The sequence below is a fragment of the Danio rerio genome, chromosome 5 (assembly GCF_052040795.2).
Source record: "Danio rerio strain M-AB ecotype USA chromosome 5, GRCz13ab, whole genome shotgun sequence".
Classification (NCBI taxonomy): Eukaryota; Metazoa; Chordata; class Actinopteri; order Cypriniformes; family Danionidae; genus Danio; species Danio rerio.
Genome location: NC_141025.1, coordinates 47,681,806 through 47,697,101, shown reverse-complemented (window position 1 = coordinate 47,697,101; position 15,296 = coordinate 47,681,806). Strand labels below are relative to the sequence as shown.

General features: G+C 35.4%; 1 protein-coding gene across 2 annotated transcripts; it reads left to right on the top strand.

Moving 5' to 3' along the window:
* The first annotated feature begins 160 nt into the window (after nucleotides 1-160).
* Nucleotides 161-7,166, top strand: ifngr2 (interferon gamma receptor 2). Of its 2 annotated transcripts, none has more exons than XM_087252365.2 (7): nucleotides 161-235; nucleotides 2,728-2,845; nucleotides 4,427-4,584; nucleotides 4,684-4,838; nucleotides 4,927-5,071; nucleotides 5,253-5,431; nucleotides 5,651-6,981. In XM_087252365.2, exons 4-7 carry the CDS (start codon nucleotides 4,752-4,754, stop codon nucleotides 5,795-5,797), a joined length of 558 nt encoding a protein of 185 aa, XP_087108491.1. In that variant the 5' UTR covers nucleotides 161-235; nucleotides 2,728-2,845; nucleotides 4,427-4,584; nucleotides 4,684-4,751; the 3' UTR covers nucleotides 5,798-6,981. The 2 variants fall into 2 exon arrangements, with proteins under 2 accessions (XP_087108491.1, NP_001071095.3); NM_001077627.3 differs by lacking the exon at nucleotides 161-235 and adding an exon at nucleotides 2,273-2,618 and having other exon boundaries at nucleotides 5,651-7,166.
* The last annotated feature ends 8,130 nt before the right edge of the window (nucleotides 7,167-15,296 follow it).

Genomic DNA, 15,296 nt, shown 5'->3' with positions numbered 1-15,296 from the left:
ATCCACACCGAAAATGAAAAGGCATGCACTAAATTCCAGGGGTTTCATTACCACGACGTAAAATGGGCGTGGCTCGGTCGGTGTTTGGGAAACGCCCCCTTAAAAAAAAACAATACTGAGAGGTCACCGATCATGCGCAGTACAGGTTCTTTTTTAGCGCGGTCATTTCAACCAGGATGATAATGGATAAAGAACCTACCGCGGTGGATAACGAAGGAAAAAAACAATCATACAGGTTATTTTTTGTTTTTATAATGTTATATTTTAAAGATTTCATTAGCAAAACCGGCTGACCTCGTTTTACTCCGTTTTTCTGTCTCTGGGCTTTTCTACTTCCATTTTAAATCAAATAATAATGGTTGTGGTAAGATTAACCGTGTTTTTGTAGTTAAAAATATGGTATTCGGTCATGTTTAAACAAATAAATACCACATTTTCTGTAATAAATCGTGGTTAATTTTTCTTTCTCGATCTTAGTTAATTAACATAACTCATATTTATTTTCTATTTTTATTTAAAGTCATCATACACAAAACAACTGGGATCAGGACAGGTATCTGATGTTAACTAATATAAAAGTGATCATACATGAAACCCCTGAGATCAGGACAGGTATCTGATGTTAATGTATATAATATAAAAGTGATCATACATGAAACACCTGGGATCAGGACAGGTATCTGATGTTAATGTATATAATATAAAAGTGATCATACATGAAACACCTGGGATCAGGACAGGTATCTGATGTTAATGTATATAATATAAAAGTGATCATACATGAAACACCTGAGATCAGGACAGGTATCTGATGTTAATGTATATAATATAAAAGTGATCATACATGAAACCCCTGGGATCAGGACAGGTATTTGATGTTACTGTATATAAAAGTGATCGTACATGAAACACCTGAGATCAGGACAGGTATCTGATGTTAATGTATATAATATAAATGTGATCATACATGAAACCCCTGGGATCAGGACAGGTATCTGATGTTACTGTATATAATATAAAAGTGATCATACATGAAACACCTGGGATCAGGACAGGTATCTGATGTTAATGTATATAATATAAAAGTGATCATACATGAAACACCTGTGATCAGGACAGGTATCTGATGTTAATGTATATAAAAGTGATCATACATGAAACCCCTGGGATCAGGACAGGTATCTGATGTTACTGTATATAATATAAAAGTGATCATACATGAAACCCCTGGGATCAGGACAGGTATCTGATGTTAATGTATATAATATAAATGTGATCATACATGAAACCCCTGGGATCAGGACAGGTATCTGATGTTAACTAATATAAAAGTAATTATACATGAAACCCCTGGCATCAGGACAGGTATCTGATGCTACTGTATATGATATATAAAGTATTTGACACAAAAGCCGTGGGATCGGGACAGGTATCTTAAGTTATAACAGTATTAATGTAATCTGAGAGGTATCTTAAGTTAATTTGTTTAATATAACATACACTGACTTCACATGAAACACCTGCGATCAGGACAGCTATTTAGTACTGCATATAAAGGTATTGGACACGAAACCCCTGCGAATACGTACAGGTATCTGAATCTAACGGCTGTTTTCACAATCTGCGCATGATCCGTGACCTATGCAAATTCACAGATAGGCCACGCCCACCCGATGACGTAGTAGCGGTTACGCTGTACTGAAACCCCTGGAAAAAAGTGCCTGCCAAAATGAAAAGTTGCAGGTCATCCAAATGTGGGTTGGTAATTTATTGATTTGCTTGTTTGTCAATCATTACAATATCTTTTTTATCTGAAACTGTGGTATTTTGGTGTTTTAGCAAGCAGAAATATTATCTGGCAAACATTCCTATATTAAGTTAGACCAAAAATACCAAACATACAAATGCATATTGTGTAAATGTTTTGCAGTTTAATAAAAAGTTAACGCCACACACAGTGATTTTAGTTTCACTTGTGGCTAGTGGCCAGGCCAGTGTCGAGAAATGATGACCGCTTTGGTCTTTACCGTCTATGGTTTTCTACGCGCTTGTTATCTCGCGATAAGTCGGTGTGACATTTTGTAGCCTACATATTTTCAACTCATTTTACACTATTTTTTATTTGTTTTGTTTTTCACACCTTTTAAAAGGCCAGCTTGGATAAATGTTGGGCAAATGTTGGGTCTTTGGTGTTCAAAAACCTTAACTCCAACTCTCGCGATGCTGCAAAGATACCGATCAAGCCTTCCTTCCTGATTTGAGGAGAACTTGAGGAACAGGAAGTGTGCATACTTCTGTATACATTACTGGAATGCAACGCTTGCCGATGGGATTTAAGCGTAAAGGAATGCAAAGAAAACATTTGTTTCTCGCATATTGGGTTTAAATAATGTTTTTGTGTTTTACTGATATAGCACGTGTCGCTTATACAGAATTCAGCGCATTTAGCAACACTCGCTTTGTTTATTGTAAGAGGGACAGGCGTATTTCCTGAAGAAATCAGCAAGAACGACGGTTTCTCAACTCTTGCAAATGGTTTGGTGAAAGATGTGGATTTATATTTGTCGAAATGACCTATATAATTCACCTAACGGTTTTCATGTTGATCGTCAATATCGGTAAGGACTTGAGATAGTTTGTGGCGTTGTCGGGACCGTTATATCTGATTATAAAAACATGTTACTTGTTTCATGTTCATAACTTATCATCTGTGTGTTTTTAATTCAGAGAGAACATGCTGCTTAAATCCGCCTCAGGATTTAAAGATAGTCAAATCACAGTTGCTGTGGAAGCCACCTGAAGTAGATGAAGATCTGCGGTATTCCCTTCAGTATAAACTTGACTCGTAAGTTGGCTTCTTTGACCCAAGTGACACACACACACACACACACACACACACACACACACACACTAAATTTATTATTCTGTATTTGTTTATGCACCTTTTATGTTTCGTTGAATCCGTATGATGTTCGCTTTTTCACTGTTACACAAAAGCAGAAGTGAGAAATAATGGCAATCTCTTTACACGCCATTTGAAAGATTTCATGCTTTGAAAGTGAATGGTAACTTACTGAAGGCTTGAGCCAGACAAAATCTGCAAACAGTTTTTGCTATTTCTGTGGAGAATTTTGTAAAAAATTGTGGATTTATGTGGAATGATTTTGGGTGTATGATATCTAAAACTTAATATATGAAATAAAAACATAATAGCTTTTTAACGTTTATTTAATGTTTACAATGCAAATCCATCTAGATCCATTGTTTTTGGTAAACATAGCAAATCTCTATTTAATATATCTACTAAAAGACAGAAAATATTTACAAACAGTATTGCAAGAATATCAAATGAACACTTTCATATTAGTCAATAATACTACTGAAATTAATAAAAAACTGAATAAATATCAATTTACACACATTTACACAAGAAAAGAAATAGACTCAATGATGGGCTAATACCTGCACAGATTCTGTGTGGGCCCTAGTATACTTGCAGCAAACTTATTTTGTTTTCATTCAGAAGTTTGTAATGCATGATCATCAAAATGCTTTTAGCAAATATCCCAACGTTGCTCACAATGCTTAAGGCAAGGATTCTCAAAGTCTCAAATCAGAAGTCCAAATCTAAATTTTCCATTAATGTAAAAGGTTTGGAATACTTGGTTATAACAAAATTGTATAAACACTCACAGAAAATGAATCAACCATTAAAAATGCTTTTCCATTTTAAAACACCATAATAACAAGTTCAAAAGGTAAGTCAAAAGTAAGTGCAAAATACAGAGCAGTGTGATGTGAGAAATGGCTCTTTGTTTTCCATCAGCCAACTAAACTTTTGTTTCATAGTGGCATTTGACATTTCCAAATATCTTAGTACAAGTAATAAAATAAAAAATAAATTGGGCTGGATCGGAGCAAAATGAACGCATACAGTACCACTCTGTCCAATCATCTTTTAAATATATGGCGCACTGGGCATCATCCAATCATGCCCAGTGCTCCAAATATTTAGACTTTAAAGTAATTTTAAACAAGGCAAGAGATGGTATTCCAAAATCCACATGTAAATTTCCTTGAAGTTTATTCTATACATATGGAGCATAATGTTTAAAAGCAGATCTATGTAGTTGTTTCTGTTTTACCTGATCTCACTTTGATGGACTGAACTGAAGAAGTGAACCAAATATTTCTGACACAATTACAATGGGTCAACATTAATTTCAATAGTAGGTGCTTGCCAGCTTATGCAAACCTTTTGTAAAAGTTTATTATTATAATTTTATTTAATTTTCATTTTTTGGCCTTATTCAGTTCCTCTTTGAATTCACCTGAATCACAGAATGTCATATCAAACACTTTTCTTGGCCTTACGTTATCCTCTGATTTAAAATTAATTTATACTCTACTGTTCCTTCTACTTCAGCAAAGCAGAGGATAAATGGTACAACGTGTCAAGCCATATCAACAAAAACGTTTTCAACATCACTGATGAATTTTATGGAGCTTTATTTCGGGTCCGTGCAGAGAAGGGAAACCACATCTCAGAATGGGCCATTTCAAATCGAGTCAATTGTGTAAATGGTAAGGATTGTTTTATGCGTTTATGCCTACCTTGCGTTTTAAATTCAACTATTTTTCACACTTGTATCTATTTATTTCTTTGTTCATCCTGTTTTACAGTAAATTCTTGTGCTCCTGTGGTGAATCTATCTGAGAAACCAGGAATTGTTTCCTTAACTCTGGCACATATGGACCAGAGCTTGGAGAAAGAACATGGAGAACATCTTCAGTTTAACATATCGTCCTGGAATGAGAATAGCAGAGAAAACCCTGAGGTCTCTTGAATCTAAGACATCATGCAAACATTCACAATTTTCTTTTTAATGACAAGAGTAAAGCTGACAAAGATTTTTGACCTTACAGGAGGATGTTGTAATAAATAGCAAGGATTATATCTTTAATGACCTGGAATCAGGGCAGATCTACTGTTTCCAGGTGGAGTATTTGCTCTACCATAAGCCATATGGAAAGGCTAGCAAGGAAAGATGCGTTTTCATCCCTGAAACACGTAAGTCTTGTTCACATATATGTATTGTAAATACACAAGCTGAATCAGTTTCATTAAGTGGTGTTTTGATTTTTAGACTCATCCAGAAGGTTTTAGGCAGACATTATTAAACACATGTAGAAATAACAGTGCTATGTACTCTTAACTTAAAGTCATATTGTGTTCTTTCATTGGTTTGCAGCTGAAGCAAAAAAGAAACGTGTTTTGATCTACGGTCCACTGATCACATGTTTTGTTTTGATGGTGTGCGGTTTCTGCATTTTTCTATTTTGTAAATGCAAGAGTAATAAAAGAGTGCAAAGTGTGGTTAAAGAGTGGTTCCAGCCATTCAAGCTGGACCTTCCTGACCACTATAAAGAGGTAAGCATTTACTTTTTATAATCAATCAAATAATTAAGATTAAGCATCTAAATGGTTACTCTGTTAAAATGGCAACCTATAATAATGAAATTTGAATGTATGTTCTCCAGTTTGAGTTTCTTGCTACCAGGCAATAAAAGTCTCTAGATGTGAAAGTGTGATCTTGTATTATTATTTCTTTTAAATGAATTGTTAAATATTTTACTTTTCTTTATGTAGTTTCTGTCCAGCGAATTTCCTGTTGGATTGGCTCCAAGTCCCAGTATTCCAAGCTTACAGTCAGATGACTTTATTATATTAAAGGAGAACGCTGACGTGGAGGAGAATGGGCAAGAAGAGGAACAACAGAAGACTGAAATATTATGATTGTTTTTATGTGCCTAATAATTCCTTTGCGATTTAACATAATTTGCTCATCACTAACAAGCTTACGAATCCTGATTTGACTTGTGTAAGCATTAATAGTTTTCAGTGAAGTGACCTGTGCCAGGACCTGGTAGGCAAAAAAAATGGGTCAAAATGGCTGCTACACTTTGAACTCCATAAAAAATGCAGCACAAACTAGTAACATTTTCATCTGTTTCAAGCTATGAGTATTTGGATCGCATATGATCACAAACTGTAAAATGTGTGCACTTGCAATCAATATGCTGCACGTGCAGTCATTTAAAACCCTCTCAGAGATCCAATTCTTACATAATGTTATCTTTTAGATATTCCTCAACAATTGAATCGTTTGTGAGGGCGTTGTAGCACGTTCGTGTCTGCTTTTATCTACCTGCGAGGTAGAATTGAAACTGTATAAAAAGCATACAAACGATTTGACCCTTATAGGTACCATGGTTTGTAAAAATCCTTAAATATCTCCTTTACGGTTGTTCTGTTTCTGAAGGAATTCAGAATACAGTGTTGCTGTTATTGAATGCTTTTTTTATTTGTCCATCTCAATGTCTAGCACTTAACACTAAATCTGAAATGCACTGTTTGTAGCCAGAGTCCTTGGACCGTTTGATGTCTGAAATTTCAATCTGTGTATGTGTTGTGGGGTAAGTTGGGCTTCACCGTACTATCCTTCAACATTATTATTTTGTAAATTATAAAAGAAATCTGCAAATCACTGTAATAATAAACTAGTTTTTGTTTGTCACTAACAGTAACAGGCTGCTTAATTTAACCGTCTACTATTCTTTCCCTATTAAAATTTAATTACAAGACAGTTCTCAGTATTGCATGCAACATTGTTTTTTTTTTTAAATTCTTTCTAAATATCAGTATGCTGATGTTCTGTGTGAAGGAGATGAACATTTACTTTAATGTCTGCCATAATATATTACTATACTTAATGTCAATTTCCGATACATAATTGCTGTACATTTCATTTGGTTGCCATAGTGGATTCATGCTGTGAAAAAATATGAGTATGAGGAACTGGAGCTGTTTCAGGGCATATTTAAATGATTAAATGTTTTGCGTGTGTTTATGTTCTTTTAAAAGTTATAGTGACAGCGCCTTCATGCTGTTTCAGAATTAAAACCAACATAAAATGTAAAGATTTGGAATTGCATTGTGCTTTTTTTTTAATTATTGTATCAAAATGTTCACACTGTGTAGGTCAGAGATCAGTCTTTCTTATTTATTTTGTGCAGTTTTGCTGTTTTTGAGCCACCTTAGGAGGGTGTACAGTTTCACAAGTGGCCTCTTCAAAAAAAGGAACTAAATAAAGTAATAATACAAACATTTTCGTGGAATGTTTTGAAATGGGATAAAAGCATGCAAATTAAATGATGCAATAGGTGTTTTCCACCTGAAAACAACAGGAAAATAACAGTTTTTTTTTTTCTTTACTGGCCACTAGAGGGCACAAGCATACTTGATAGTATCAGAGATGCCCAAACTAGGGTCCACGGGGCAAAGTTGGCCCTTTGATTTGGCTCATCTTTTCAGTTGGGGTTAGTGCCTTTAATACAAATTGTTATTTTTTTTACTTAACGCAACCGTTCATTGATTTGTTTTATTGTTAAGCTTCAATAAAGTACAAAAATACGTTTCAATGAAATTTTGTTATGAATATATGAACAGTTCAGATAAAAACCTCTAAATGCTATTTGAAATTTCTTTAAAAAGCAAACCTTTTTCTCAACCCATATTTATGTTAAGTTTTTTTCACTTTACAGGCAATGAAAATACCCAATTCATTAACATATATGTGAAATTACTGAACCTACACAGAAGAGTCTGAGAAAGATGCTAATTTTATATAGAAGGACGTTTTAGATGGTATTTAGAGGTTTTTGCATCTGAACTCTTCACACACACACACACACACATATATATATATATATATATATATATATATTTAATGAACATGCTGCTGCTTAGCATATACATGTATGGTGCATCAGTCTAGTGTATAGAAGGCTAGTGTTTTCAGCATTGAACTCTGTTGTGTTATAAATGGAAGTCTTATGTTTTCATTTTAACTTGGCCATTATAAAATGTAAAAAATAAATAATGTCTTAATATGTTAACATGATTAAAGTAATGTTTCCTATTTATTATGAAATAGGTTAGGAAATTATCCTCATATATATATTAACTTTTGAGAATAATTATCTGGTTAATCCAGATAACATGGGACTAAAATGAAGGACCGTTTTGTCTAAATAATAAACTTTGGCTTCATGTTTTCTCCACAGAACATCCTACTATAGCATCAGGCTTGAGCGAAGAATGTGCCAACGGCATGAAATGTGTGAGCTAGAGTTGACAGGGTACAACCGAACTGTCCCTCCTGAAGAATTCCAAACTGGGATCTTGAAAGAAATGGAATGTTATTAAAAATCTTCAATGCAGACCCACGGTGAGAAAAGAGGGCTTCAGGTGATGCGTAGATGTTTGTTCGTTGTCGTGCTATTTCACTGATCAGTCGGATATCCCTGCTGAGAAAAGCAAAATGGCCAACAAATTTGACATAGAACTGGATAGATTAAGCTGGTGTTCGCATAGCTTGAATGGACTGGACAAGAAGCCTGTTTAACCTGATGGACGGAATCTCAGATGTTTTATGCAATGCTTTTCTTAGCAAAGATTGGAAAACGTGCTAATTGAAGCAAAAGCTGCAGAACAGCTCTGATCCATGAGTCTAATAAAAGCTCTATTGCAAAGGTCATTATCTAATAAGTTTTAAAGAATGGATATTGCTACTTCTGATTTAAAGGTAGGCTATAGTTTACCCAAAAATAAAATTGACTTCTCCTACACATACTTTTAAAAGTATATTTCATAAAATATAAAATTTGATGAGCACAAAAGAAGATATTTTGAAGAATGCTGGTTACTGGCACCCATCGACTGCCATAGTATAAAGAAAATACTATGGAAGTCAAAGGTTGCCAGGGTATATCAGCAATTCTTTGTTTGCTTGACCAACAGAAGACAAATTACTTTTTTGGGGGGAAATATCCAGTCACACTTTATTTTGAGGGTCCATTTGCTGAGTTTAAGTTACATTGCAACTAATTCTCATTAGATTATAAGTAGACTGTTAAATTGGGGTTAGGGTTAGTTATTGACTTGCAAAGATTTTTATAATCAGTAAAATGTCTGTTGAAGGAGCAGTATCAACAGATATTAAGCAGACAATAATACTCAAATGGACCATCAAAATAAAGTGTTACTAAATATCCCTTTGAAAGGATGCTAATACAGTTGGAGATTAATCTTGTTGGAATTTCAACAAATGCCCAAATTCATTTAGATCTGCACTATAGAGTCTTGTCTGTTTGGTCATTTACTTGGATCGATTTCTGTTTTCTATATTAATTAAGTTTTGTTTTAGCTGTTAGCAGGCTAGCACATCCATTGATGACATTAATCATGAATATTCTCAGTATGAATACTTTAATCCAGCAAAGATGCATAAAAATGACCAAAGGTTTCTATTATATGCTTTAATCAAAGTATCATTAAGAACAGCTTCAGTAAAATGATACACAACACAATAAGCCATTTTAAGACAGTAGTAGTGCTGAGAATGTGCTTTTCTGCCACTCAAATTATGTTTTAAAATATATTAAATGAAAAAGCTATTAATTTCCCAGAGTTGGGTTGCAGCTGGAAGGGCATCCCCTGAGTAAAACATATGCTGGAGAAGTTGGTGGTTCATTCCACCCCAGATTAATAAAAGGATTAAGCTGAAAAGAAAATTAATGTTTACAGTATTACATTTTTACTGTATTTTACATTCATTTATTTTTTGTAAAACTGTACACAAATCTTATCAAACCCAGATAAAGTATCGATTTATGATGTTGTAATGTGTTTCAAATACAACCAGTTTAATAAACTTAAGCATCCATTTGGTTTTTAATGCATAAAAAGAGATAAAAGACAGTTTAACCGCAGGCGCCGTCTTTAGCAGCAGGTTAGCGCAAAAACTCAATTGAAAATACTGGAGTAAAATTAATTTGCTTGTTTTAAAGACATGGTGCGTAAAAATCTAATTTAATGCAATGCCTCTTGTTTGGTCTGATACCCTCTTTATGTTGTATCTCAGCCAGGCAGTGGGGATTGCTGTTTTTTTTAAGAAATCAGATCTTAAACACAGATTTTGTATGGGATCACAGTTTACCGCAAGCCCTGGGGCTGGCTAACTGAAATTAAAAGTCTGTGTGATTATGACGTTCAAACTAACATTAAGACAGTGCAAAGACATGGATTTATGTTGCAGGACTGTATAAAAGATTCAATAGCTTTAATGATTTCACCCATTTAAGTTTATTATATATATATTTTTAGAATTTGCATTATACACTTTGCAATGATGACGATGCTTGAATGCATGAATAGTCTAAGTAGTCGCGAGTTGATGCTACGCTGGTGGCTATGTCTTTGTATAAAAAGTAATATTTTCAGAGCTCGGATTTATTTACAGTATACAGCTCGAAGGTAAAACATGTATTCAGGTAACTTGAGCTCCATGCAGTTTAACTTCTTGTTAAGTGGGTTTTTTTCTTGCTTTCTCAATGCGAGAGGATAAGTGCACTTGTCTGAGTATCTATGAGAAGGAAAATATGAAAGAGGTAAAAGAAACAAACTGCATATTCCAGCAATCCACATGAAACATCAAAAAAAGGCCATCTGGGTGAAAAATGCCTCAACCAGACGCTCCGGTCACAGAGATAGTTGAAAGCTGCATGCCATTGTAAAGCAAAAGGTGGTTTTGCTTTGGGACAATACTAAGAATTTAATAAATGTGCTCACATGAGAAAATACCATAGTAAATATTGTAGTGTTGCTGGACTGTGGTACTCTCCTACAGTATTTTGAATCATTCTACAGTAAAGTGTATTATACTGTATAAATTAAAAATTTACAAAAAATTTTAATAAATGCTAGTGCATAGTTTAGTGGTAACTGATAATCTGGTATGTTTGCGTTGCTTTGCCTTTTTTCAGGGTTAATTATTGTGATCCTCTGATTGTAATACTTGGAAATGTCTCTAGACTGATGCCATTTCATGGCGTTCAGCCTTATTATCTTAAAATGTCAGCAAAATCATCGGTTTTGTCATTAATTTAGACATTACACTAGAGAGTCATTCAGATATTGCTCTAAGGTGACGTTAGTGAAGTAGCAACGATTTCTGCTGTTCTGACGTTAGCTGCAGATTTGAAGGAATGGCGGAAGAAAGTAGTTCCTCATACAAAAGGATTTTTAGACTCTCCGTGTTTGATTTTGTTTTTTATATACACGGTTATGCCGTCAAACAGTTGTATAAATGCAATATCATACTCGTAGCAGTGCATTATGGATGTATATCGTCACAGTTGGGACACTAACGCACACCTCCAACCATTGCTGATATACACCCATATTGCACTGCTACGAGTATGATATTGCTCATTTATAATGTATAATTTTAAAACAACAGTACAGTATCGGGTATTTTGTTTGTTTCTATATCTGTTGTATTACTACAACAACTATATAATTACCACAATAATATTACCACAGGGGCAAGGCAGTGGCGCAGTAGGTAGTGCTGCTGCCTCACAGCAAGAAGGTTGCTGGTTCGAACCTCGGCTCAGTTGGTGTTTCTGTGTGGAGTTTGCATATTCTCCCTGCCTTCGCGTGGGCTTCCTCCAGTTTCCCCCACAGTTCAAAGACTTGTGGTACAGGTGAATCGGGTAGGCTAAATTGTCCGTAGTGTATAAGTGAGTGTGTGTGTGAATGTGTGTGTGGATGTTTCCCAGAGATAAGTTGCAGCTGGAAAGGCATCCGCTGCGTAAAATCTTGCTGGATAAGTTGGCGGTTCATTCTGCTGTGGCGACCCCGGATTAATAAAGGACTAAGCCGACAAGAAAATGAATGTATGAATATTACCACAGGGTGACACTGTGGCTCGGTGGTTAGCACTGTTGCCTCACAGCAAGAAGGTCACTAGTTCAAGTCTCAGCTGGGTCAGTTGGCCTTTCTGTGTGGAGTTTGCATATTCCCAGTACTGCGATGCAACTGGAAGGGCATCTGCTGTTCATTTAGCTGTGGTGACCCCTGATGAATAAAGAGACTAAGCCGAAGGAAAATGAATGAATGAACATTACCGCAGTACTAACTCAACTTTAGTATGGTTAAAAAGATTATAGTATTCACTATGAATGACTATGAGAATAAGGATATTCAATAAGCCCAAACTATTAGTTCCTTGAATTACTTGTAAACGTGACAATGTGATTTTGATGTTTTTATTATATTATATGATGTTTAGTAATATGCAATTTGTGGGCTATTTACAATTCTGTCTCTGTTCACAACCGGTTAAAAATGTTTGAGGGCTATTTTTAATGGGTAACATTCAGATTGTTTTAATCTACACTGATTAATGTGTTTGAGAACAAGGTCAGTTAAAACATACTGTACTGAGAGAAAGAAGTAAGCACTGAACTATGAAAAAGTAACATGTTAAAAAAAATGCTGCACAAACATTATGACTAGCCACAAGGGAAGTGAATTTCAGTGATCATTTTCTAACCTGTTGGCCATATGTTAAAGGAATAGTTCACTCAAAAATGAAAATCTGTCATAATTTACTCATCCTTCAAACCTGTTTGAGATTTTTCTTCTTTTGAACACAAATGAACATAAAATTAGAAAAAAGCTGCAAACCAGTAGCCATTTAATTCCATAGTATTTGTTTTTACTAATATGCAAGTCCACGATGACCTGTTTTCAGCTTTATTCAAAATATCTTCATTTGTGTTCAACAGAACTCATAATGGTTTGTAATCAACTGAGGGTAGTAAATAGTAAGTCATTTTTTTTCTTAATTTTCATGTAAACTATCCTGTTAAGGTCAGGTTAGATTAAATGGTAACCAAACAACCAATCTTGTAATTGGTTTGTTGATTGCAGGAGAAATGAGCAAGAATAAGGATCTGAGCAATTCTGAAGGCAGCTGGCAATCTCCAAAACAGCATGGCTTGTGGTCTTCTCGCAGTCTGCAATGAGGAGGGATAAACCACAAACTGACATCAAGATGTTGGGCATTCAAAGCTATTGATGCAAATGAGCAATGAAGGCTATGGTGTTTGGTCCAAGTCAATGGCATGTCTACTGTGGCACAGGACACACAACATTTAAATAATGTTTTTTATTTCTAAAGAGTGTCTATAACAGGGGTGTCCAAACTCGGCCCTGGAGGGCCGGTGTCCTGCATGGTTTAACTCCAACTTCCTTCAACACACCTGCCTGAAGGTTTCAAGAAAAGCTAGAAAGGGCTTGAGTTGGTTCAGGTGTATTTAATTGGGGTTGGAACTAAAATATGCAGGACACTGGCCCTCCAGGACCAAGTTTGGACACCCCTGGTCTAAAACGACCCATGCTGCCAAAGCACATCCAAAGGGCACACACAATTTGGAACTGGACCATTGAAAGCATTGTTGCATTGAAAGCATTGAAAGAAGTCTCCTAGTCCAATGAGTCTGATTTTCTTTTGCATCAATTGTTTGGCTGTGTCCACATGTGAAGTGAAAGCACTAGCTTGCACTGTGGGATAAAGACAAGCTGATGGAGGGAGTGATGTTCTGGCAGTGTCCTGCTGGGAAACAACTGGCCTGGCCTTTAATGTGGCATTTATACTCACAGAAATGTCTTAGTTTATATGGCCTACACTTGTTTATTGACCTACACATGAATTTATGATTAATTATGTATTCTTAGTGTACTTGACTCTTAGTTGTTTTAACACTTTTGATTGAGTAGCCTATACATTTATTTTTTAACAAAATTGTTAATACTGCCCTGGTTAGAGACAAGGCCTAAGGATGAGACTAAACTGCATGTTTGTGGTTTCTAAAGTAAATATAACTTACAGTGACAAATCCTAATATAATTTAATGACAATATACTGTCATGCACACTGTAATGTTCATTTATTCATTCATTTTCTTCTCGGCGTAGTCCCTTTATTAATCTGGGGTCGCCACAGCAGAATGGACCGCCAACTTATCCAGGACATGTTTTACGCAGCAGATGCCCTTCCAGCTGCAACTGAACGCTGGGAAACACCCACACACTCCTTCATTCACACATATAGAATACGGCCAATTTGAATTATTCAATTCACCTATAGCGCATGTCTTTGAACTGTGGGGGAAACCGAAGCACCCAGAGGAAACCCACGTGAACACAGGAAGAACATGCAAACTCCACACTGAAGAAATGCCAACTGACCCAGCTGTGACTCAAAATAGTGACCCCCTTGCTGTCAGGCGATCGTGCTACTCACTGCGCCACCATGACACCCACAGTAATGTTTCTCAATAAAAAAATAAAAAATACTAAAACCCCAATTTAACCAAGGTAAGGGATTCTCAACCTTGTCAAATTTATTATGAAAATAAAAATACAATTTTAAGTTAATTCATTAATGTAAATGTTTTAAAAATAAAACTCAAGGGAGTGTGGGAAATACACAAAAAAACCTCAAAGCAAGTGCATAAAGTACAATATGAATGACATACATTATATCCTTTCCGTTATTAATTTGTCACCATTCCTCTGTAAACTGTATCTAAGAAGAGCAGATGTTTCAATGCCGACTCTACAGGGGAGAGTGAAAGAATGTTGACCTTCAGAGACCAAGCTCTCAGAATGAGCGTTTAATCTATCATAGTCTAGCCTGTTAGTGTACCATAAACTTGTACTTTGGAATCTGCTTCACGCAACCCAAATGCTTACCCATACGCAACAAAAACAACAACAAACAAGCGTAGTTTTTGTTGCTAAACATGGCAACCACAAATCAACCATGGTTTACCACAGAAAAAAAGCTAATAGATATGATAATTCTGATTATATTATAAGTAGACTTTTAGGTTGGGGTTAGGGTAAGTGTAAGTTGACATGTACTTGCAAAGTTTCGTATAATCAGTTAAATGTTCACACTCATACACTACGGACAATTTAGCCTACCCAACTCACCTGTAACGCATGTCTTTGGACTGTGGGGGAACACAGGGAGAACACACAAACTCCACACACAAACACCAACGGACCCAGCCGAGGTTCAAACCAGTGGCCTTCTTGTTGTTAGGCGACAGCATTACCTACTGTGCCACTGCATCGCCTATTATTATAATTATTATGGTTGTTATTATTGTTATAATAATAATAATAATAATAATTAATATTATTATTATTATGATTATTATTATTATTGTTATAAATATTATCATTATTTCTTGAATCCTCAGATTTGGTCATTTAGATATTGAAATAGTTGAATCTTGGCTAAATATTGTCCTATCGTAGTAAACCATACATCATCACTTAGTAATAGAGGCCAGCTAGTGAAGTACTGCAGGTA